This window comes from Miniopterus schreibersii, assembly GCF_964146895.1.
Source record: "Miniopterus schreibersii genome assembly, chromosome: 7".
Taxonomy (NCBI): Eukaryota; Metazoa; Chordata; class Mammalia; order Chiroptera; family Miniopteridae; genus Miniopterus; species Miniopterus schreibersii.
The window spans coordinates 41,787,599-41,812,032 of NC_138108.1; the positions used below are offsets into that span (position 1 = coordinate 41,787,599).

Here is a 24,434-nt window from a genome sequence, read left to right on the forward strand (position 1 = left end):
TTTAATCTGTTTTCTAGTCATAGCTTGTTTACAAAGAAACCACTATGGATCAACCAAAAGTGAACAGCCACTGCACTGTTACTTTTGGACAGCAATCAGCCCAACTCTATTACCACAGGTCTCTGATCAAATGTTTGCATGGGTGACATTAGTCAGTTAATTGATTTTCTATTTGTAACAGAAATCACGAGGACAAAAATCATCCTAAATGGGAAAATATATACACATCTTATTATAGCTTTGGGTGGTTTCTTCTTACAGAAAAATATGGACCCTAAAATAGGTCTAATGTTGCCTTCTGCAGTTTACTGAGACAGAAGTTAAAGAATAAATACTCTAAGATTTAGCACAAATCCAAATAAAACAGAGATACTGTATTTTTCTGCTTTTCACAATAAATTTTAGGGAACAAATGCCATCTACTTGAGGCCTTTCAATCTGTGGGGTGAGTCACAATATAAATCAAATATACCATCATGAAAGAATGATTACAGTCATTTTCCCACATTCTGAGCCACTTTGTAACTCTGAAGTGGTAGGAACCTACGCTCCTCAGGTTAGGTACTCTAAATGGGTATCAAAATATAATTCTACTTTCTACTATAATTTCTTTCATTCGACAATGGAGAACTTTCTCTATTTACTTTTATCTAGTTCCTAAGACCATGGAATTGCCCTTTGAAATATAACCTGGTTGAATAAATCTCTGCCCTCTGGAAAAATTCTGCTTCCAAGTCTGGCAACTCATGAAGGTAAAAATCCAAATCTGCTTTGTACAATATGGTAGCTACCGACTACATGTGGCTGTTCAAATTTACATTTAATTTAAAATTTACATTTAATTTAAAATTTCATTTAATTCAATACCTCAGTTGCACTAGCCACATTCCAAGAGCTCAAAGGCATTATGTGACTAGTGACTACCATATTGGATAGTACAGCCTCAGAACATTCCATTATTACAGAAAGTTTTATTGGGCAGTGTTGATCTAGACTATTTTCTTGATATTTACTTGTGACTCTCAATTTTTAAATATATTTTACTGATTTTGGCTAAGATCAAGTGACTCTCAATTTAATTTACAGTGAAAACTCCCAACCAACTTTCAATAACACGTGCTAGTAAATAGGGTGGGAAAAGAAATAAACCAGGAATCAAGAGCCCTGGTCCTGCCTCCAACTTGGCAACCTTCTTAATATCCATGGGCATGAGCATCTCTGTTTGCGAAATGCAGGTGATTGGACCAGCCTGGAGTACTTTTCTCTCTTACTGCCAAACAAAATCCTATGCAGAATCCCAATATTATAGCAGATAAAATCAGACTGGTCCGGTTGAAATGGGGATGTTGGCCTTAGCCTCACCTGCTTCGTCTTGACACCTTATGTGGATGTGCAAAATCCAATTAAAAGGACACTGAACTAGAGTCCTTTCTGGCCCTAGTGGCCCTAAAATTCTATGATGTTTAGAATTCACTTGTGAGTTGGAATACCTTAGAACTTACAAAAAAAGAACCAATGAGATCATCTAGTCCAACCCACTTATTAAACAGCTAAGGCAAACCAGTATCCTAGGGAGGTGAAATGATTTGCCCAAGATTATACAGCTTGGATTTCTTAACCCTCAATGCACTGCTGTGTCTCACCCTCATTAAGAACTGCTAATAAGACATGCTCCCAAAAGACTATCCTGTTGACCTCTTCCAGAGAGCATAAGGAGGCCATCCTCAAATATCAAATCTCAAATTCAGTTTTGATATCAAAATAATTTCCTATATTGGTTGGCTGTACTTAACCAGAGAAACCTAGTGCCTGAAAAACATGAGGGGTAGGACTGGACATGCAAGAACTAATCTTGGTACAAGCAGATACCAACCTTCAATCATACATTTGGAGGACACAAGTAAATTATCTCAGATTGGCAAAAGGAAGTTACTTGGAGAAATAAAGCAAAAAAGAAATGACCAATATCTGCAAGTGAGAATATCCTGAACCCTCGGTCCATTATACTCTTGTACCCAACCAAGGAAAGGATAGTTTGATCCTAGAGATTGTTGGTTGAGGTTAATAATTCTGTATCCAAAACCCTCTGGACCAGTAATGTTTGGAAATCTAGAGATTTTGGCATTTTAGAAAAGCAATATGCTGCATACATAATGCCACTGTAACCTAAACATCAATATTTCTGCAGTAAAATTAATGAATAAATGATAAAGACTATAAATAGCCTCTCTTCACATTATGTCGAGTTTTGCTGCCAAATAAGTCATTACAAACTTTCAGTTTTTAGAGGTTTTTTTGCAATTTGTAATTGTTGATAAGAGACTATGGACCTCCATTATTGAGACTAAATCCAAAATCTATAGGTCATAATCTCTGGCAACAAAATTTGCATCCATTGCACACACACTTTTTGGTAATGTAAACTACTTACTAGTAGGAAGCAGGGGGAAGATACAATGTTTTATTTGCAGGACCAATACAAATGAAGAATATCATAATGGACCCAAGTCTTCCTCATGTTTGATATAGGCTATGATGACCCCTTTGAGATGGAGTTATTCGTTAATTTCATAATTTTATACTCCTAATCTAGCTGCAACAATAACAAACCCCTACTGCTGCCATGAACATTTCTTTAAAGAAGCTGAAGTTAACAGGGATGGATTCAGATTAATGTGATGCCCAACAATTTAGCTTGGATTTAGAAAATGATTTGAACTTAGATGAAGACAATGAGAAAGTATAAAATTTTTAAAAATTCTTACTTGCCAAACATGCTAAATTATATGTGAAAAACACCAAAATTTATACATTTAAGAAACTTCTTATACTGTATAAATAAAATACCTTTAAACACAGCTTATTAGGTAGATATGCAGGTGTTTATTGTAAAATTCTCAAGTTTGTTGTATGTTGGAAAAGTTTCATAATAAAATGTTGGGAAGAAGTAATCAATGAAAGAAATGTATATATATTATTAGTGTTAATTCACTTAAAAAACATGAAATAAAGTTCATAATCATGAAATTCAAGTGCCAGATATAACTTACCTTCCATAATAAAAGAACTAATAGAGCAAGCATCAAAATTCCAGCAAGAATAGCCACTAAGATGATCCACCAAGGTACTCCTGAATGTAGAGCTGCAGTCTTCGAGGGAAACACAGTCACACGAACCTATGAGCCACACAAGAGAGCAGCATGATTATAAAATAGAAAGACAGTCAATACCAGGAATTTGTATTTCTAATTGTGCTTCCAGACACATTTTGGACAATGCAGCCTGTGGAAGGATGAGATGCCTTTCTGATGCAAGATTCTCTCCCTTAATTACGGAATATTGCTTCAACAGGCATTCCTTGGAGATCTTTTCCTAGAACTTGAAAAATACTGGATTATGTTTCAACAAAGTGATTATTTCTTTGCCAACTTAGTTCTTAAAATTTTGTTATGAACAAAAATAGATAAAATTGTATAATAAATCATCATTCAACATCAAGTTACAACAGTTATCAGTACTTAGCCAAATTTGTTTCATTTATATAACCTGGTATGTTTTTGGGAATGATCACACTTTTTTCAAATTAGTTTTCAGCAATGAAAATAACAGGGCCAGTTTATGCACAATTAGCCTACATTCCTCACTCAGATTTTAAAGATGTTGTGAAATATAAAAACAGGGGTAGTGTAAGGACAGGAAAAAGGCCTCCCTTTTTAAAGTTTGAGGGTTAAATTTTCCTAATTACTCAAGAGGCAAATCCTGTGGTTTCCTATTTGAAAGAGAATAGAGGAGATTTACAGGAGAGACTGGTGCCATAGTTAAGAGAGGGAGCTGCTCTCCTGGGCCAGACCTCCTGGTTATTTGATTACTGTGGCCAAGCTGTAATACAAACACTTGGGTTTGAGATCAGTAAGTCCCAAAGCCTTCTGGTTTGGAAGCACTGCTTAGGGACAATAGCATGCCGAGGGATAGGGCTGAAAAGCAGTGAAAGACTGGGAAAAGCATCCTAACCCAGATGATCTAGATCTGGGGCTAGTTCTGGGCGTCCCCCGAGTCTTGGGCCACAATGAACCAAGATCTGAACTCAAATCAAGCGTCCTTGAATCGGAGAGTGGACCAAACCAGATCCAATTCAGATATAAGCATCCTTACTGGAGATCTGATCGAAATGGAAACAGCTGAATGCGTCCTTTGCAGCCAAATGCCTACGTGACAGATCTGGTAGTGGAGTTTCCGTCCCACCGAGGACCACGACTTGCAGGGGGAAATGACTGCCATTTCGAACCTCGAGGCTGCTAACATCTCCAGAATCAGCGTGACTTACCAATTGCTGACCAAGGAGGAGGGGCGCCAGGAGAGCATCTATGAAGTTAAGGAGGACAGAGAGGGGGAATGAACTTCTGGAGACAGCGAAGTTAGAGGAGAAAGAACTGTAGCCTGTCCCAGTACAGGTCACCAAAATGTTAGGGATTTGGCCCGTGACTCGAGCTGTGAAAGAATTCACAACTGAGAGAAGAGACAGATGCAGAGAGGGTGTTTATTTTACTTTCCTCGAAGGGAAAGGGCAGGTGTGTGCAGCTAATCAATACAGGGCAAGAAATAAAGGGAAGCTGCTCTTTTAAGCAGGTACTGTTGCTGGGCGACAAGGAAGGGAGAGGTTTGTGTTGTTTGCTAAAGTTGAGCAAATAACAGGGCGGTCTTGAAAAGTTACACTTTGCTTTCCAGGAGACAGTCTGGCAGATGTCCTAGGGAGGTGTCTTATCAGTATTTTCCCCCAAGCCTGTAAAACATGCTTAGAGCAAAAGTTATGAAGAGTTCCAAAGAGGCTTGTTTTAAGGGGAGGGGGAAGGGAGCTTTTTGCTAACTAGAGACTCCTAGGTGCAAATTAATCTCTGAGTTGTAAAAACAGCAGGGGGGGCGGATGCAGGAATGTAGCCTTGAGAGTAGGTTATCTTGTCCACAGTTTGAACAGAGAAGCCAACAGTCTTGGGATTTAATTACCAGGTGCTTCTCATAAATTGTGGAAGGCCACAGCAAAGAAAGAGGCCTTTTCCTGTCCTTACAGATGGAGCTGTATGATTGATACCATTTTAACTTTTCCTTAGGAGAGCAAACTAAGGACCCTGTTGAACAATAAACTCTCCTGAAACGGCTTGGTGTTATCTTCTACAGCAATGTGGATGGACAGTTTAGACCGTGGATTCACTCAGAGGCAGCTCAGAGTAGCCAATGGGAAGCTCAATGCCTAAACATGTGATAGTTGGCAAATACCAATTAAATTGAAATAGTGTTCATTCAGAAATCTAAAATCTAATGTAGGTTTAGAATTCAAGTGAATTTTTGTGATGCCGGGAGATTTTTCAAAGCGCATGAATGACCTGGGGATTGCTACAGATATGATTTTGTAAACTATACTGACTGGAAATCGATCACTTTTGTAGTTCCTGCTATTTCTGAGTTAACAGAATAAAGAGCAAATAAAACTTAGTGGGAGCATTTAACTTCCGAGAAGTATTTCAGTCAAGTATTCTATGAGTACTGAACACTGGGTGCCACTTAAAAATGTGTCTGTCTACGCTATGCTTCTATACTTCTTTCAATACTTCTAAATTATAATTATTTTTTAAAATCTCTTCATTTAAAGTACTTCCCTTTCTACTTATGCTAGAAAACATGTATCAACCCCATCTGATTCAGAAAATACTTAAAAAGAGAACTGCTTTTATTTGAACATTTAGTAGGAAGGACTTCACATTCAGAGTTTTCATTATGGACCGTAACAGGCAGGTATAAACACCTTATCAGCTACCCAGTTTCCTGTTTTGCTCTCAATGAGGTTTCACTCTGGCTCCCAGCCCCAGAGGGGCCCTCGGAGCTCACTTCCCCCCACCTCCCTTCCCCCAACAGGTGTCCCAGCTGTAAGGAAAAAACACCTTAAGATTATTGGTTCTAACACAGAGGTCTCCATAAAGTAGGGAAGAAAGAATGATGAGACCAGTGAAGAAATATATAGGATGTCCCCCAAAAATGTATACACTTTGGCTGCATTAATTCCAATGGGTTAAATCTAAAAAGAAACATCAACTGAGCTGTTAAAGTGTGTATACACTTTTTGGGGACACCCTGTAGTTGATGTGACTGGTAAACTGACTAGTCTAAAAGAAAACAAAAAGTTAATTTCAACTATCCTGTACTGAATTTCATTGAACTTTGCTTCTCTAGTATCTAGCATAGTGAAGGTACACAGTGTGTCCTTGGGGGCAAGGTAACAACTTGGAAGGGCCACTCTCATTTGTAAGAATAAATTCTGATAAAAGTGGGTGTGGAGAGTGGAGACTGGTCCATGCCAAGGGGAATCAACCTTATTATAATCACCCCGTATACCAAGGCCTTTTAAATAGCTGCTAACAGAGGAAAATCACTCCCACAAAAGGCAACAGCATCCTGGCAGAACAAGGTAACTTTTGATTTTGCAGCCTATGGTGGCAGGGTGGGTAGGTGGGAATCCAGCTGAGAGCTCTAAGCCCCGGGTCTGGCTACCATTCTAACCAGAACTTGGAGCCTTATAGAAACTGCAAAACAACTCACTGGACAAAGACTGAGAGGACCAAAGGCAGGGGCTGGGCCACCCGTTTAAAGAGCAGGTGTGCTCTGTAAATCGAGTCTGCAAGGCCGCACCGGCGACCAGGGAGGTGTGAGGCCAGTGAGCAAGACTTTGTTTACTTCAACTGTCAACTGAAGGGTTTTTGATTTTTGCATGAGGACAGTCATTCTCCAGCTGGGATTAGGAAGAAGGAAGAGCCGGCCTTAGAATCGGGTAAGAGAGCAACTCGGAGCAGCAATTCCCAGAACTCTGGGAAGCCTTTTCTCATCTTGCCACAGCAGCTGTTACTAACACAGTGTAAGGTAAGTAGAAGTTACTCCAACTCCAAAAGCAGTATTTTTTTCGGTTTCATTAAAATCGAGGCATTTCTGGAGGGATGACCTCATCCATCATGTGCCTGTAAGGGGAAAAGGGCTCCAGCTCTGCTGATGCATTAAATTACATCACCAGTGAGCAGTGCCCAGGCGACAGCAGCTTGCCCACTGTTGAAATGCCTCCCTAAATCATCCGTAATGGAATGCCCTCCACTCCTGCTGAGGATTAGTATAAATCACCCGATGAAGGGATTTTCTATCTTTTCTAAAGCTCTCTATTAAAGACACGTTCCCCTTAGTGAATGTTCCTCATATCAGAAATCCACCTTACAAAAGGATCCACCTCAAGTTTTTCTCTGAATTTAGAGCAGAAAAAACCCCCAAAAAACTCAATTCCCCTGAAAAATGTGCCTACTTCTTTACCTTTCACATTTCTTTTATTGTTGGCAGCTCAGATACTCTCTACCTACTTCCTTTGGAATGAAGTGGGGGACATAAGTACAACCAGTAAACAACCTCCTCCCCTTTCAACAATGCCTGCCTGCCGCACCTCCCAGACCACAGAATTCTCAACAGTTGGCCCTGTATCCCCCTACTCAATAACATTGCTTCTCTAGCATTTGTGTAGCAAAGGCACATAGTTCTTAATAGGTGCTTGTTTACTGGATGGGTTTCATTTAGTTGATGCTAAAGTATAACCACCTAATCTGGTTCAATTAGGTGACCAACAGCTCTCTCGGACTTGGTTATAACAATGTCTTAAAAGGGTTTCATTGACAAGGGAACATAAAACTCTTAAAATTGGTTTGGTCATAAGGAAACAAATAGGGTTTTTCTTTTTCTTTCTTTTTAAAGCCAGGATTAGAGTAAAAGCAATGGGAAGAGTTTCCAATATTAAGACTAAAAAACAAGACTCAATAACTCAATGTCCTTCTCTTCTATCTCCAAAGAAAAATAACCTTCAGACTGGAAAAAGATAGATGAAGCAAGATAAAGATGAAATTAAAACCCATGATAGGTGAGGGAATAAAAAGGGAAAGCATCCTGTCACTTGAAATAAGTTAAAACTTTTAGGCCCCAGAAAACTCCTTAAAATACTAAAGAAAGGTATAGATGTGATATATGAGCTATTATATCTCAGAAATCACAATTAGTAGAAGTATCATAAAACCAGAGATAAGACAATCTTTTGGTTTTCAAAAGAATGGAGTTCTAGATATGAGACCAGTAATCCATACACAAATCTACCAATTATTAAATAAAATAGGATCACAGCAGTTTCCAATTCCCATTAGCAAGCATGAGTTGTCTAAGTCCTAAGAACATAAAATGCCCAAAAGAACCTCCTCTTCATTTGTGACTGAGTCCAGTAGCTGCTAGAAATGCAAACACAACACTCAGCAAACTTTTTTTTCTTTAAATCCTTACTGAGGATATTTTTTCCATTGCTTTTCATTCAGAGACTGGAAGGGAAAGAAAGAAAAACATCGATGTGAAAGAGACACATCGATTGGTTGCCCTTGACTGGAATTGAACCTGAGACTCTTTAGTCTATGGGCTGACGCTCTAACCACTAAGGAAACCAGTTAGGGCCTCAGCAAACATTTGAAACCAAGTTTTAGGCTGAGATGCTGGGAGGTAATGGCCCTAAGTAAGCTGAACCAGGCTGACCACATGTCAGCTACTCTGCCCATCCCTGGCCATATGGGAGTCACACTGCCCGACTAGGGCCGACATGGGAGAGGAAAGACCTGGAACCTGTTCACCTGCGCCAAGCATGAGGGGCAACTGAGGAACTGGATGCTTAGCTCTGAAGAGAGTGACATGTGCAAGGAATCGTGACAATTTCTTTCAATGATTTCAAAGGCTCTCTTGGCTACATGGCCAAGAGAGAAAACTTATTTTGGACTTATTCCAAGGGGGATCAGCAGTTCTGAGTTTACAATATTCAATTCTGGATTCATCCATATAGAGATCTTTTCTAACAACTGCAGCTGGCCACACACAGCACGAGCTGTACCGCAAAGCAGTGAAGTTACCCTCACTGGGGGTCCTCACTGATGGCCACAGCATTAGGGACGGCCTAAGACATGGGTTTCTATAGAGCTGGGAGGTGCACCGGTTCTTCCGTTGAGTCAACAGCTCTTGAGTCTACCACGTGCACTGCAGAACCAGGGGACCCAGATTCGCTTCTTTTTTCAATAATTCTATTAAAATACAGAGTGTGGTGGCAGCCCCTTAAGACAGTACCAGATTTCTCCTGAATAAGGGTAACAGTGCCGGGAAATGAGGGCGAAAGCAGCTCGGCCTCCGGCCGTGGCGCTCAAGAAAAGGGGGTTGCTCTGAATGAGGACTGGGGAGCGTCTCACCTGAGTGCCTGCATTTGACAACTTGATATTCTCGGTGGCAGCAGTTACGTCAATGGAAGCCCGCACGAGAATGTCCAAGTAGTTCATTTTAGAATATTCCTGTGTGGAGACAGCGAATGCATTAGGGAGGTGAGAAATGTCCTGGGAGGTGGCAGATGACTTTGGGGGACAGCCTCTCCGCGGGCCACACCTCTAGAAATGTGCTGTTCCACAACCTCGAGCGCAAAATAACAGAGGCCTTGCTGTCCAGGCCGCGCAGCGGGCACCTGAGGTTCACGCAGTTCACGTTGACGCTGCAGTTCTGGGCGGGAGAGGAAGGCAGGGGTTAAAACGCGAGGGGCTGGGGAAGGCCCTCCCCCATCCTCCCTGGGAGTTGCAGCTCTTAAAAAATACTTACAAGGGTCTGGTATTTTCTTTCAGCAAACAAAGTAAATTTTCTTCTATCCTCAATCTGTTTCTCGGCAATTTCCCGTTTCCTTCTTGAGTTGTGTGACTCCTGAAAAGAATTATATCCCAAATCATTCCACCTCACGTAACTGTGTGTCACAACTGTACAAACCTCTCGAGCACACCCTCCCAAATGATGCCCAACTCACAGAATCCACAATATGTGCCCTTCTCCTGGCACCAAAGGTGCAGAAATAATTTAAGTGTAAAATCTGCAAGTGTTATTACCTCACTTGAAGTTTACTGATGAAGGGAATTTAGTCTCACTCTGACCTTAAAACCCAGGGAGAGAAAGAGGCTTTCTTTGTCCTGTCTCCCCACCAAGCTGCGAGCACCCTAAGATAGGGATCGAATCTCACTCCTGCACCCCTGGCACCAGCTCGGTACCTAACACAGCACATGGCAAAAAGTCAGCACATCTTGAATAAGTAAGCGATGCTGAAGAACAGGGAAGGAAGCAAAGAGAACTAGCATATGACTTATTCAAAGTGGAGTACTGAAAACTAACCCTTGTAAGAAGTTTTAAAACTGCGAATAAGGATTCGGAATAATAGACCATCTTGTTTTTCAGTCTATGAACAGAGGGTCATTCTATAAGCCACCAGCTATGAACAGTGACCATACCTAGTCACCTTAGAATTTAAGATAGAAGAAAAAGATATTCGATAACAAAAGCAAATCTGCATCGAACTGGAGTGTAAATGATCAGCCAGTTACAGAAGAGTGGGGCAGGAGTGAGGTGGGCTGCGAGTGAAGGCTCTGAAAGCAAGCAGGGCTGAGCTTGAATGTTAAATCTGACTCCCAACTGCTAAGTGACTGAGAAAGTTATTGCCTCTGAATTTCAATTTCCTCGTCTATGAAATGGTGAAGAAAAATACCTCATAGGACTATCAAGAGAGCGAAACTAGCAAATGCAAACAAAATGCTTAGCACAATGCCCAAGACACATTAAGTACTAAATAAATATTTACTGTTTTAAAAAATGAGAATGAAAGGCTGTGGAGGTCACTTGCTAAGGTGCCAATATACAGGGTGTCCCAAAAGCATGTATACACACTTTAACAGCTGATAACTAACTTAATTTTCACTTCTTTTCAGGTTTAATTGATTTGAAATAATGGGTGAAGCCAGACTAAGCTTTGAACAAAGAAAATTTATCCACTAGACTTTTATGGGGATACATAAAAGATAAAGGTTATGGTACAAAACCGGCAACAGTTGGAGAATTGAGGGCACACAAATACTGAACGAAATGATTCTTGATGTTTGTGATTCCATTGCTTCACATTATCAGCACTGCCTGGACCAGAATGGTCATAAGTTTGAAAACAGGTACTGACAAAAACATTTATTCATTTCTGTAGATCCTTTTAAATTTTAAAATGAACAATATGTTAATAAATACTGACTTTATAATCATTCAAAGTGTGTATACATTTTTGGGGGACACCCTATATTTTGGAATGAGTTTGGCTCTATTGGGAATTAACACTGGCTGGCCTGCTCTCCCCCACCCCCAGAGGCCTGTCCCAGTTCCATTATACATCATACTGGCTCATAAAACTTCAGAAAATGTAATTTGATTCAACAAGCAATGAATGACCCTTCCTTAGGAGTCATAACTGCCTCTAATCCACAGAAACCCTCAGCCTGGCTATAGAAGAGAAACTGTGATACTAAAGAAAAAGTGGACATGCTGGCAGATCAGTTTCCCAAGGAAAGTAATGGGTTTCCCCTCAAAGTCAGCTTCTCCCATTTATATCTATGGAATCATGAGATAAATCCACCAACATACCTTTAGGTTCAGAAAGTTTATTTCATTTTGCGGCTCACAAGCTATCTTTTCCAATCCTTTGGATTCTACTTTCACCAAATAAAGCAACCATTTGCCGTTGCTAATTTCTTTTGGCCACTGGATATTCAAGGTTGCTGTGCCAAGGTTTTTAAGAGGCTTGCCCAAGTTAATAACCTTTTAGAAAACAATACGACATGTTATCTCAGTATAATTTGTCGCTGACGTAGAATTAAGTAGCAACTCCTATTACCAAGAGAAAAAAGCCAAAATACCTGGCATAATCATAATCAAAAGCAAAGGCTCCAAAACTGGACTATAGATAGGTATTCAAAATAGAGATTTGTATTTAAAGATTCTTGTCAATAAAAATAGAAAGAAAATTGCCCCGGCTGGGTGGCTCAGTTGATTGAAGCGTCATCCCGTACACCAAAAGGTTGTGGGTTCGAGTCCCAGTCAAGGCACATAACTAGGTTGCTGGTTTGATCCCCGGTTGGGGCAAGTATGGGAGGCAACTGATGGATGTTTCTCTCTCACAGCGATGCTTCTCCTTTCCTCCCTCTCTCTCTCTCTCTCCCCCCTGCTCTCTCTAAAATCAATAAAAAAAATATCCTCAGGCGAGAATTAAAATAAAAATTAAAAAATAGAAAGAAAAAAAGGTCAAAGAGAAAAGATGGTACATTCAATCCAGGAACAACAGTGTTGTGCGACAGATTATGTGCTACACATACGCCCTGCTCTCAGCGTGCCAGGGGCAAGTCAAGCAAGTTTGTGAACAGCTCTGTGACCACCCTGCTTGGCAGGTGACAAGGCCCGTGCTGTGGCAGAGCGCCGACAACCTGCCTCTAGGAAGCCCCACCTACAGCGACAATGACACTGCCTCTGTCCTTGACTGCCCTGGGGAGGCTTGGGGTAACAACTGAGAGACGAGTAAAGCCATCATGGCAGCCACAAACCTAGGAGGCCACGCTGGGGACAGAACAATTTCCTGCCAGAGAAGCGAGCAGAGGTCGGAGCCTCTGTGTCTGCGTGGGGGGCTGCTCCAGGACCCCCAGGCTCGCTCCCACCGCCTGTCACCGTTGTGTCTGTCAGGCTAAGGGCCACACAGAGGAGGGGTCAGCCTTTTCTTCACCCTGCTGGAGACGGGTGGGCTCATTCTTGCCTTTTCATACGTTCACCTCAGCAATGGTCACTACGCTTTCAGGAACGTGATTTTCAGCCACCCCCCTGACCCCACGAGCTATGAGCCAACTCTGTACCATGCACGTACGCTCCTTCAGCTGGGCCGAGAGTCACTGCGCTTGCCCACTTTGCGATGGTTCAGAGCAATCATTAGTTTTCCCTACTGGCATATGCCAAGTCCACATCCCCCAGCACAAAGCGGCTTGGGAAAGGTGGGTGGACATTAACCAGAAGCTCTGAGAGAGATGGCCTTAAAACAGAGGAATAAATCATAACATATTCTAAAGCCAAATATAAATCACTGTGAGCTTTTCCTATGTTTTACACACAGACTCGGGGGTAAGAGGGGAATCAAGAGTCCCTTTGTCTCTATATCACATACGTGTTAAAACTCTCTAATCAGAAAACCAAACTGAACTGGATTCTGAATAAAGTCCCATGTTGAAGGAGAGCTGCTGTTCTCTGTTCTGAAGGACAAAACTTTTACTGTAAGCCAGTGCATTGATTAAAAACCGGCAAACTCACTCTTATCTGAGCATTTATCAGGCTTCTTAATTAACCTTATTTATTAAAATTACATATTTGAGACCATATTTAGTATGAGTTAGCTTCCAGTATCTATAATAAAAGGACCAACTGCTATGACTTACCCTGAACTCATACTCTATCAAACTTCCCACTTCATCTTCAGATTTCATAGCCTGCTCACCAAGGACTGTCCCTCCAAAATACACCTGGGAAGGTTTAGCAACTCTGTTAAATTAAAAAACACCAGTTTTAGTGAGGATTGTAAGTGGTTCTTTCAAACACTGATTTGTTATACTAAACACAAACACTTACCCAGAGACCGATAAAAGCAGTTCAATAACCACTTTTGCAGAAGCTGTAATTGAAGCCAAATTATCCTGATTGCTTGTTCTGAAAATGAAAAGGAAACAATAGGGTTTTATTTTAGCAGTCAGTTTTCTTATTACAATTACACTTCTTTTATGAGTTAGATCAGGGCCAATTCACTGACTGGCTGTGTTTTCATGAAATAATTCTAAAAGGGAAGGTTGAAGTGACTCTTACGTTTCCAACTTCAGATTAATATCCAGATCTGTGGTGTCAAAGGTGACCTCGGTTGTACTTAAAATCAAATAAAAAGTAACCTAAAAAAGTAAAAATAGCCATTAACACGGACCAGCCATATCGACATTGTAATGGTGTTTAAAACAGTAAAATTCAATACGTGAACGTGTCACCTACACTGGAATTTCTTTTAAAAGGATTTCCGAGCTCACAGTCTGCTTGTGAGCCATTCTGGTTGGCAACACAACTCAACTGCTTCTCCTACAACAGAAAAACACACTAGATCACAACAGGTTCACTTGCCAGAGTGTTGGTGTTTTCCCCCAGCTGCTCTCTAACTATACTCACAGGGAAAGCCTTCAGCTCTCTGTATGCAGAGTAAGTCAGAGTGTCTGGAAAAGTTGCAATGAGTTTAGCTTCGTGTGCATCATCCCCATCTTTGGTGGGATTCTTTGGGTCAGAAGGGCCGTTTGTCACTGTTATTTCTAAAGCAATGTCCTTCTGGTCCTTCAGGACTAGTTCTGGAAGCCCTTTTTGACTATTAAAGAAAAGAAAAATGACAAAGTCCTCAGTATTTTTTCAGTAAGCCCATTTTTAACGAAAGCCACGGCAAAGCCAGAGCCATCCTGGCTAGTGCTACAAAGCAAGTCTTACATTGGTAAATAAGAAAACTTGTCCTGACTTCCTTCTCGGGAGCAAAATTTGTATTCTAGTTTAAGGTTGCTGTTACATACGTTGTCGTCTCCACATCCCTCTTTTAAGAAGTGCACCTGGAGGAAAACAGAACCAAGGTCATTTTTGCCATTTAGGACTCACAGAGGCATCTAAATACGTAAATAGCTGCGTCCACACAGTTCGTTTCCCCATGTGACAATTACCAGAGCAGAAGTCAACCTTCAAACATACTTTGGCATGCAGGTAATGCCCACTTAGTCTAACAAAACTGTGTCTTAAGACACTTTGACCAGGGAAATGAAATGAGGTCGTGTGGTGCAGTAGGGTGTGAGTCCCACAGCCACACAGGTCTATGTTTCAACTTCACTGTGTGGCTTCGTCACAGGTAATATGGGGACACCACCACCTGACTTTATAGGGCTACTGTAATAATGACCATGATGCTAACAGACCTATGAGGAAGATACCATTATGAGCTCCATTCTACAGATGAGGAAACAGAGTTTAAGGTCAGGAAAGTAAACAGCACAGAGTATCTAGCACAGTGCTAATGGTGCTCAATAATCACATTGATAAATGATAATCCTGCATCTCGACCAGCTTAAACCCTAACAAACACACTCTACCTCATAGGTATATAGCAAGCCATATAATATAAATTTTTCTAAGATTTCAGGCTACACTTAGCACTGAAATGACTATTTCACTGCTACTACTTTTTGACTTGCTGAATTTTGATATCCCTTGATTTTAATGTTCAGACTAACAACAGTTTGTTTTCTACACCTTAGTGTTCTCAGTGGTATTTTTATGTGAGAGTAAGAAGTTCTGGCAATTATGGTCTCCGTAAGTTGCAGTGGCCAAAAAAAATTAAGGAAAATACTTTCTGGCTCCAAATTGTATTCTGTATGCTTCTATATTCATTGCTAATTAGATAAACAGATCTTCAAAGTTTGCATTATTTTTAAAAGCTTATTTAATACAAAGGAATGACTTTTAAAGCAAATCTCTAGTTCTAATGCCTTTAAAGACCTTTGATTTAGAAAATAATATGGCAAAAACTTTGGCAAAACAGAAGTCAGAAAGACTTACGTCTTTATGAGCTGTCTTGGGCTCGTTTGAATTCAGAATTGGAAAAATCTCTGGAAGTGAATTTACTCGCCTCCGAGTGGTTGGCTCTTGGATCTCTACTGAAGCAGTTATGGGGATGGGACGCAGTTTATCTCTGATATTTTCCTGAAAAGCACGCACAGATAACGGTAAGCATGGGATAAATGCTATTGGCGAACTCCAAAACAATGCTTTATTTTGTGCTGAATAATGGATTGCTAGTATAAATTTCAAAATCCTATATATGCCACCATAAAACCCAGCCTCTGTCCCCTTTTAAAAACTGTTTTGACTGCCTGCAGGCCTCACCTGTAGCCAGAGGGTTTCCTCCATGCACACCTTCTGCTTCTGCTTGTTCAGAGTTATCTCTTTAGTATACTTGGGCTCAGAACCTTGGTTTCGAAACTGAACTCTTGATGACAGCCCAGATTTTCTTCTCTCTTTTTCAGCCTCAAGTGTGCCTATAATGGCTGGATAAAATGAACACAAATCCTATGATCTTAGAGAGCATGCATATAGATTCAGCTATAAGTATAGCTCCTTTTAAAAATATTTTTATTCCTTTTAGAAGAACACTTTTCCCACTGCCATTGTTTCTCTTTATATTTCTCGATAATGTACATTTTGACTTATTTATGGTGTTTCAAACCGAGCTGTCCTTTTCCTGCCTATTGCTGTTGTTTTAAAGTTAGATTTTCATGGGCCACCAGGGGGTGCTCAAGAATAAGTCAAAACCTCTGCATAGGGTCTAAGAATCTGTTTCCGACTGAATCTCAGCCACAAAGAGCCCTCAAGATAACCGGAGAGGACCCAACCCTCCCTAAGGGCCCAAAGTGACTCTCCCTTCAACAGGCCAGGGCTTAAGTGACCTAGCACTTTAATATTCAAAACGGGATTAAGAAGTACAAATTGCTAGCTGTAATACAATCAGGGGAATGTAAAGTACCACATAGGAAACGGGGTAAATAATGCTGCAATAACTATGTATGGTGGCAGATGGGTACTTGACTTATTGGGGTGATCACTTCACAAGGTATATAAATGTCTAATCACTATGTTGTACACCTGAAACTAATATATCAACTGTGATTGGAAAATAAATTGATTAAAAATAAGTAAATAAAATTCCCCCAGAAAGGGTCTCTAGACCAGCAGCAGCATCTCCTGAGATCTGCTAGGAATGCAGACCACAGACCCCAGCCAGACCTACTGAGCCAGAATCTGCATTGCAACAGGGTCACCAGGTAGTTCTTTACACACCGAAGTTTAATAAGTACTCATAAAGGACAGTTGTCTGGAGACAGAAAAGTCTTTTGACAATAAGATAAGACTTTTCAAGTTAAAAAAAAAAGGGGTAAAACATATTCCTTTAAGTGGCTAGAAGGCCTGTTTGTCAGCCAATAGAGCTTCAACAAGCCAAGTTTCCAACCTGCAGAGCTCTAGAAGGCACACCCTGCCCTGACTCCCTGGTCTAATGGAGCTTAGAGGCCAGCAAGGATCAGGATGATCAAAATCTCGATCCTTGACTTCAGAATGCATTCTCTGCCAATTCTCTGGATACAGCTGTAGTTTTTTTATGGGAGAATACCGAAATTACTTCCATTGGTTAATCACTCACTAGCCATCAGAAGAGAAGAAACCAAAGGGTATACTGTGCCAGAGAAGGCAGCCTCAAGGAAAAAAACCTGCTCCAGAAAATGCAGAAAATGGAATCAATGACCCATGTTCTATCATTCATGGTAGAGTTTGGAAGAGGCATTTTGAAAGCATCTATTTTAATACCCTCTTCCTGCAGATGAAGGAATGGAGGCCCACAGAGGTAGGACTGGTCCAGAGCCATACAATGAAGGACAGAGGCAGAGCCAGCTTCTAAGTCTCTGTCACAAACCTAAAAGACGGTGGCTTGATTTTAAAGCTTCTTAGATGCCCAGGTTCCCACTTGCCTATAGACCTCTGCATGAGTCACTCTCCCTCTGCCAGCCTAACCCTCTCCTTCCCTCCACCTTCTCCTGACTGCCCAGCTAACCCTACTCCTTCAGATCTCAGCACGCACATCCCTTCTTCCAGGAAGCCTCCCGGGGTATCTGACAGTATTCTACACTCAGCCTGCTGCGCTATAACTGCCTGACCATCTTCCCTGGGGCAGAACTGTGGACAGGGACCATCTCTGTCTGTTCTGCCCAGCAGCAGCACAACACCTGATACAAATACCATTTGTAGAACAGATGAACGGAAGTAGGAGTAACTGGCCCCACATCAACATACACACCGGTACACGTCTGCACACACACAAAACGGGACATTTTTCTTATGCTAAAATGATGCACTTCAGATGTGTAGGGCCAAAATTTAGAAACACGATAAATGACAGTTTCAACAGTAATTTCTGTGTCCATCTAAAGAATTTTTAAATGTCACGACTGCCAAATGGAACGCGCCTCCGTTTTAGGCCCTCGGCAGCCTTGACATCATCCATCTATTAGTGACCCGCTAACTTCACAATGAACCAGAGGAGGGCTCAGTGCTGAGTGCCCCTCGCAGCAAAAGGAGGGGAGGGCGTGGGTGCATTAAAACCGCTTATCGACCAAACCACTCTAACCTTCCCTAACCCTCCAGACAGTTCACATCATCTTCAAAATCCCTGCAGGCCACCTTCGCCGACCTTTTGAGGGGCAAGCCAAGTAGAATACTCATTAAGGCGCAATTATAAATATCTGTATGTACAGAACGCCGCCGCTGAGGACTGCCGAGTGAAAACAGCCTGGCCAGTGAGCGCGTGTCCTCAGATGCTGGGAACACACTGCGGGTCTACTAACTCACGCAGCTAAGTGGCCGTTCTGTTTTATTTGAATCAGAATTGCCCAATACTGTGGAAATACAGGCAATGAAAAGAGGTTTTCTCTAAGTGTCCTCAGAGAAAAAAGTTCTATCCATAATAGGCCATCAATAAACACTTGGTTAATGGAGCAGTTATATAATATAAAATTAATATTGATTCGGAGGGAGACGAGGAATGTGCCCTGATAAGATTTCACATCTATCGTCAAACTGAGAGTGGCTTGAGAAAACGACAGCCTGATAGAAATGTTTCCAGTGGCCTCTCCTTGCCTACTCAAAGAACCCCCCTCCTCCTTGCCCAACACGAGGGTAACGGGCGGTGATGGGAGCAGGGAGGTGTAAGGTACTTCATTTGGGTAAAAATAACACAAACGATTCCGAAAGGATGACAGAGAGTGAGAAGTCATAGAAGACGCTTTGTCATTAGAAGCCACACAGAGGTTTTTCTCTCCACTCAATGAAATGCCAGCTGCATCAAAAGCGAAGCGAAAGGTCACGTTCCGCCTGCGCACAAAGCCATAATCCACGGGCACCAGCGTGCTCCAGGCCCCGGTCACAGATCCCAGGGAGATGACACGGCAGGGCCCGCCCGGCACATCAGGGCGCGAGGAAACCACCTGAGGCTCAGATCCAGGCAGATGAAGGCTTAGCGGCTTACGACAGTGCGGGCTGGGCCAAAGCCGGCGCGCTGCCAAACGCTGCGATAGTCAATGGGGCATCCTTTTAATAAAGAGAACTCATTAGGAGAACTCATTATCTCAAGGTGGAGAAAAAACAGAAAAACATGAAAAGAACAGAACTACCTGTCCTCCTAGAAGCTTCCCTTGGTGGCCTGCTACACCACAAAACACAGCAGCTGGGAGCCTGGCCGGACCCAGGAGGGAGATCACCCTCACTCTTTGTACTTCTTCTTTGGGGAAAAGATTTTCTTTCTTTATTACTATCATTATCATTATTTTTGTTAATCCTCACACAAGGATATTTTTCCATTGATTTTAGATAGAGTAGAAGTGAGGGAGGGAGAGGGGGAGAGAGAGAGTAAAACATCAATGTGAGAGAGACACATCGATTGGGGCTGGGATGGAACCTGCAACCCAGGTACGTGCCCTTGACCAGGAAACAAAACCAAAACCCTTCGGTGCACGGCTGATGCTCTAACCACTGAACGACACTGGCCAGGGCAGAAAAGGTTTTCTTTAAATCTCCACACTCCCATCTTCACTCTAGAGCTGGAGCAGGTGGCTTGCACCTGAAGAGGTATGGCTGCTACTAAAACATACCAGAGAAGGCTCAGTGATTGATAATCACTCTTGTTGAGTATGACTAGCCCTGTCAAAATTCGGGGGAAAATCCTGTTTGGATTATCAAGAAAGGAGCAAAATGAGACCTCAGAAATGACAAATTGCTTTCACCACATTATCTCATTTGACCTCCACACAATATTACATAGTAATTCCTATTAGATGCATTTTTTCTAACTAATGGGAAAATGGAAACTAAAATGTTAAGAGACTTGCTCTGAGTTGTAGGGTCTGTCAGCATCAAAGCTAGAACCCAGAGCAGAGCCCAAGTCTCTGAATTGCCGAAGCCAGCCTTGGGGACACAGCTTGGGTGTTTTGGGCCCTGTGGGAAGGGGCCAGGAGCAAAAAGTATAGACTGGCAGTTACTATGCAGTACCCAGTCCTGCATTCACTCTTCCACAACCACCACCCACCACCTCACAACCACAAAACCAATTTTCCACACTGCTGTTCAAAGACAGAGATGGAGGAAACAGTTGTGGTAGCAAATAAATACTTTTCCAAGACATTCTGCCCCAAACCATCTGCTCTGGAAAATTCAAATGGGGACCAAATGGAGAGTGTTTCCCTCCTGTGCTGCACCCTCCTGATTAAAGGGAAGACAACAGATAGACTTGATTCTGTAAACAAGAATTTATGGACCCATTTTGGCCACCGCAGTTTTATTTTCCTGTTCTTTATGCAGAATTTTCAACCTGACAGACAGAAAATATACAATTTTTAAATGTACTAGGTACTTACATATTGAAGGATTGTAACCAGTGGGTTTGGCCGTATATTCAAAGCAGGCCTTAACCTTGAGGCTGTATAAAATTAAACACATATTTCTTATAAGATGCATTATTGCAGCAGGAAAAAAACCAATATGTTCCCCAGCTCTCAAGTGCCCCCCCCCCCCCACTGCTCACTGATGAGTAAATTGTTATATATTCGCTTGGCAGATTCCTCTTCCCTCTGCCTATTTCTCAATCTTCCCCGTAGCTCCTCAAGGAAGTAGGGTCATCATGGAGCAGACATGTGAAACCAAGGGGACTAGTGGACACAGTGGAAACTCTCACCAGATCCCGCTGGGGGCCCCACAGGCCGTTTTCTGGCGGAGGTCAATCGTGCTGGGTGTTACTGTGATGGTTTTCTGGATATTAATCACAGGGCGGGACCTGAAGACAGACGAGTGAGAAACAAGCTCAGCCTCTTGCTACCCTGAAGGGAAGGTGAATCCAGCACCTCCACTGCCTGACACACCTTAAAAACCACAGGGAAAAATGTTCCCCCGTGTAAGTTATTTCCTGTGTCACCGAAGGAAGTAACTGTTAAAATAGAATTTAAAACCTGACTATACAATATTCATGTAAGAACTTTAACATTTAAAGTTATAAAATGTTCTTGTTTAAAAATTTTAAAACTACCAATCTTGAGTCTCTGTCCTCCTGCTGCCAGAACTGGCTTCAACTTTTCTACCCCACGAGCTCTGTAGGCAAAGGCCCGAGTCCCTTAACACTTCCCATCCCTGCTCTACCTAAGCCCAGCCTCACACACACTCAACAAGCGGGAATCCCACACCTTTAGTTCCTCTCACCCTATAAAACATCTTCTCTCTCCCTTACATATCCGCCTCTACTCCACACAGCCAAAGGGGTCACCGCTGGCCTAGGACCTGACCTCTGCCACAGGCACAGTCATGTGAGCGTATGGTGGCTGCGGGTGCGAGAGGGCTGGGAGATCCCTCCCACCTCCATCACTCCAGAAGAACTCAGAACGGGTTCCACGGCTTCACTACCACACAGATTCCGTTAGGCTGACTTTAGTGGGCTTGTGTAAATCCAACCATACTGGAGAAGTGTTTTGATAGGAAAACGCATTCCAATTCCAAATAACTAGATTGAACTTCTGGCATTGATCAGTAGGCGAGCGAGGGAATGAGTACACTCATGGGGAAGGCGGGAGCCCTAAGAGGCAAATGCTGCCCAGTGTCTACATCTTCCTTTCCCTTTATCGTAAATGTTTAACTTTCTGTTGTTATTTTACATTCAGGAAGCTGTTGAGTTCCTAAGATACTAACTAGGCACACTCAAAGTTTTGAGAGCATATTTAAAAGGCAAAAATTCACAGCTCTTTTAAAACCAGTTGCTACAGATGCTAAAGTATTTTGAATATCATAGTATTAAGGCTTCGGTGTGGCATAAATTTCAAAAGGAAATATTTTAACACAGATTTTGGCCAAATCCTATTTGTAGCTGTTTTTTAAACACACAACATCCACACACAATTCCAAGTGTACATTATATATGAATCATGAAAATTTTGTCTTTTAACACATAAAGCTAATCTTATTGCCCCAGCTGCCTTGTGTTTAACAGGCATCTATGTATTAACTACCCTGAAGCTCTAGAATGATTTAGTGGGAAAATGCCCGGGGAGAGAGGTTGGGAAGATCTAAGTGCTGTGCCCTGTTCCTGCAGAGTCCAGCCTTAAAGGCTCAAGCAAGTCCTGGGCCTCCATTGCCTTGTGTGTAAAATAAGGGAGTTGGTTTTCCTTTCGTTATCAAAGGATTTTGAAATTTACTTTCATACTATCTATGAGGAAAAAAGGAGTAAGTTTACAGGGTTCACAGTCAACCAAGTTATGAGGACAGGAAAGTAAGAATACTAAAATATCAATGACAGACAGAAGCAAGTATTGAATTATCTGCTAGGAAAGACTTGTTACCAAATTTTGGTGCAGGAAGTCAAGTCTTCTTGATACCTGAGGGCTAGAATCCAAACTAGAACTAGAAGTTCAAATCGCTTTTTGATGGAAACTTTGCTGAAATGGTTGAATGTTATATACTCTTCTACCTTTAAAAGACATTGACTGTTTTAAGGTTAGTCCTCATATGAACAGAGAAAGCCAGGTATAAAGGTGGTGTCAGAGAACCACCAGGCAAAACACAGGGTGGATGCTTTAACCTAAGAGGGTGAGAGGGGGCACAGAACCACCCCACTCCCCACTGTGCCAGCTCGGGAGGTCAAGGTGTGGCAGGGCTGATGTACATCACCATGAACACAAACCACTACTGACAGGACTTTTCCCCCCAAATTCTCTCTCTTCCCAATCACATACACACATTCATTTAGTCACCAACTCTGACCGTTTTTTCTCAGTTCAAAATTAGCAAGATTTTACAAGATAGGTTTTTATTACATTGTCACATGACTCGCAAAAGAAACATTTTCAAAATTCATACCAGCTTTTGTCTTCCGAGGTATAGGCACTACAAATTTCAATTCAAAAAGTCAAAATTTTACTGTAACCCAACTATTGAACATGCTTAATATGCTTAACACACCTGAAAACAGTTACTGAGTCTGACAGGGAGCCAACAGCAACATCAGGGTAGGAATTTCTATCAAGGTCCATATTTCCAGCAATTGAATATCCAAAAAAGCGTGAATTACCTTCAAGAACCTGAAAAGAACAGGTCATCAGAATGGACACTGGGCCACCAAAATGAGTCTCTTACCCATACTTTGAAAAAGACACCATTTTCTTTTGAACTGAAGTTTAAGAGCTCACTTATAAATAATGTTCAATTATAAATAAATCAGAAATAAGTATACATATGATACAATACTTCATACATTTCATAAGTCACCTGATTTACACTGTATCTCAAAGAATTAAAGGGCCCATTTTTTATTAACTTGTTTACCGTATTATATTAAGTCAATCAGGGTATTTCAAACCAAACCTCTCTAACTGCCCTCCAAATGTCTTATTTTTCTCAAAAGCAATTTTTAATTTTTGGTTTCTGAATCCTTCACGCAATTACAATCATCTCTTTCATTTGTCTAGTTTCATCTCTATTTAGTATATATAGTATGCTACTAAAGGAAACACATCACATTTCCACCTACTTATGCTGCCAGTGTAGAAGAGTCTTTTCCTTTGGATTGTTTTGATTTCTAACTTATCAAAGACATTTTACATTAAAACAAGCAAGTCACTGCATTTATATCAATTTCCAATCTATCTTCAAATAATACATTTTAAAAAACATAAAATTCATACTATTATAGATTCGTAAGATAAAACATGAATAGTGGAAAATTCATTTAAACCTAAATATTCTAACATTAGGCAAAAAGCTAAGACCATCTACTGTAGAAATCCAGGTTATCTGGTTACCTGTGTTGGTTTGGTATTTATTCCGTTCGCAGATCCGTGATAGATAAAAACCTTTCCATTATCATCATAGGGAGCTCCGACTGCAATATCTATTGACAACATCACATTTTAACAAACATTACATTTTTAAAACATTTCAATACAATGTTTTAAAGTAAGATGCCATAAGTACTCATCCATCAAATATTCTATCTACAAATCATAACCATTTCACAATCTATTATTCTACCTGGGTAACCATCTTGATTAATGTCACCAATATTTTTGACGGCAATGCCAAACATGGAGTCTTTGGTTCCATTAAGACGAATTGGCTTCACATTTTTCCACCGGCCCTGCTGGTTCATGTAGACATACACTGCGCCTCCAATTTCTCCATCTCTATCAAAATACTGTGGGGCTCCAATAACTATATCTTGCCACCTAAAAACATAAAGAGGGGAAGAACTGTGAACCGTCCGCTACAACAGTGAGCCTGAGGAGAATACCACCAGCCCAGGTACTACGCACACGAAAAAGATATGATAAAAAGGGCCTCAAATCTGGAATTTGTATCTCTATTTTTTT

At 41.4% G+C, this 24,434-nt stretch overlaps 1 protein-coding gene across 2 annotated transcripts in view; it reads right to left on the bottom strand.

Moving 5' to 3' along the window:
- The window catches only part of ITGA6 (integrin subunit alpha 6), a 66,766-nt gene that overhangs the window by 4,611 nt on the left and 37,721 nt on the right, over positions 1 to 24,434 (bottom strand). For both annotated transcript variants that reach the window (XM_081141979.1, XM_081141978.1), the window contains exons 7-24: positions 24,097 to 24,290; positions 23,868 to 23,956; positions 23,029 to 23,147; positions 20,762 to 20,860; positions 20,445 to 20,506; positions 15,874 to 16,034; positions 15,547 to 15,690; positions 14,434 to 14,549; positions 14,128 to 14,317; positions 13,957 to 14,040; positions 13,780 to 13,859; positions 13,549 to 13,626; positions 13,359 to 13,461; positions 11,530 to 11,703; positions 9,685 to 9,783; positions 9,478 to 9,588; positions 9,288 to 9,386; positions 3,051 to 3,176 (exon numbers count right to left, since the gene is read on the bottom strand). In XM_081141979.1, coding sequence (XP_080998105.1) covers positions 3,051 to 3,176; positions 9,288 to 9,386; positions 9,478 to 9,588; positions 9,685 to 9,783; positions 11,530 to 11,703; positions 13,359 to 13,461; positions 13,549 to 13,626; positions 13,780 to 13,859; positions 13,957 to 14,040; positions 14,128 to 14,317; positions 14,434 to 14,549; positions 15,547 to 15,690; positions 15,874 to 16,034; positions 20,445 to 20,506; positions 20,762 to 20,860; positions 23,029 to 23,147; positions 23,868 to 23,956; positions 24,097 to 24,290 — 2,128 coding nt within the window. The remainder of the gene's footprint in view (positions 1 to 3,050; positions 3,177 to 9,287; positions 9,387 to 9,477; positions 9,589 to 9,684; positions 9,784 to 11,529; positions 11,704 to 13,358; positions 13,462 to 13,548; positions 13,627 to 13,779; positions 13,860 to 13,956; positions 14,041 to 14,127; positions 14,318 to 14,433; positions 14,550 to 15,546; positions 15,691 to 15,873; positions 16,035 to 20,444; positions 20,507 to 20,761; positions 20,861 to 23,028; positions 23,148 to 23,867; positions 23,957 to 24,096; positions 24,291 to 24,434) is intronic.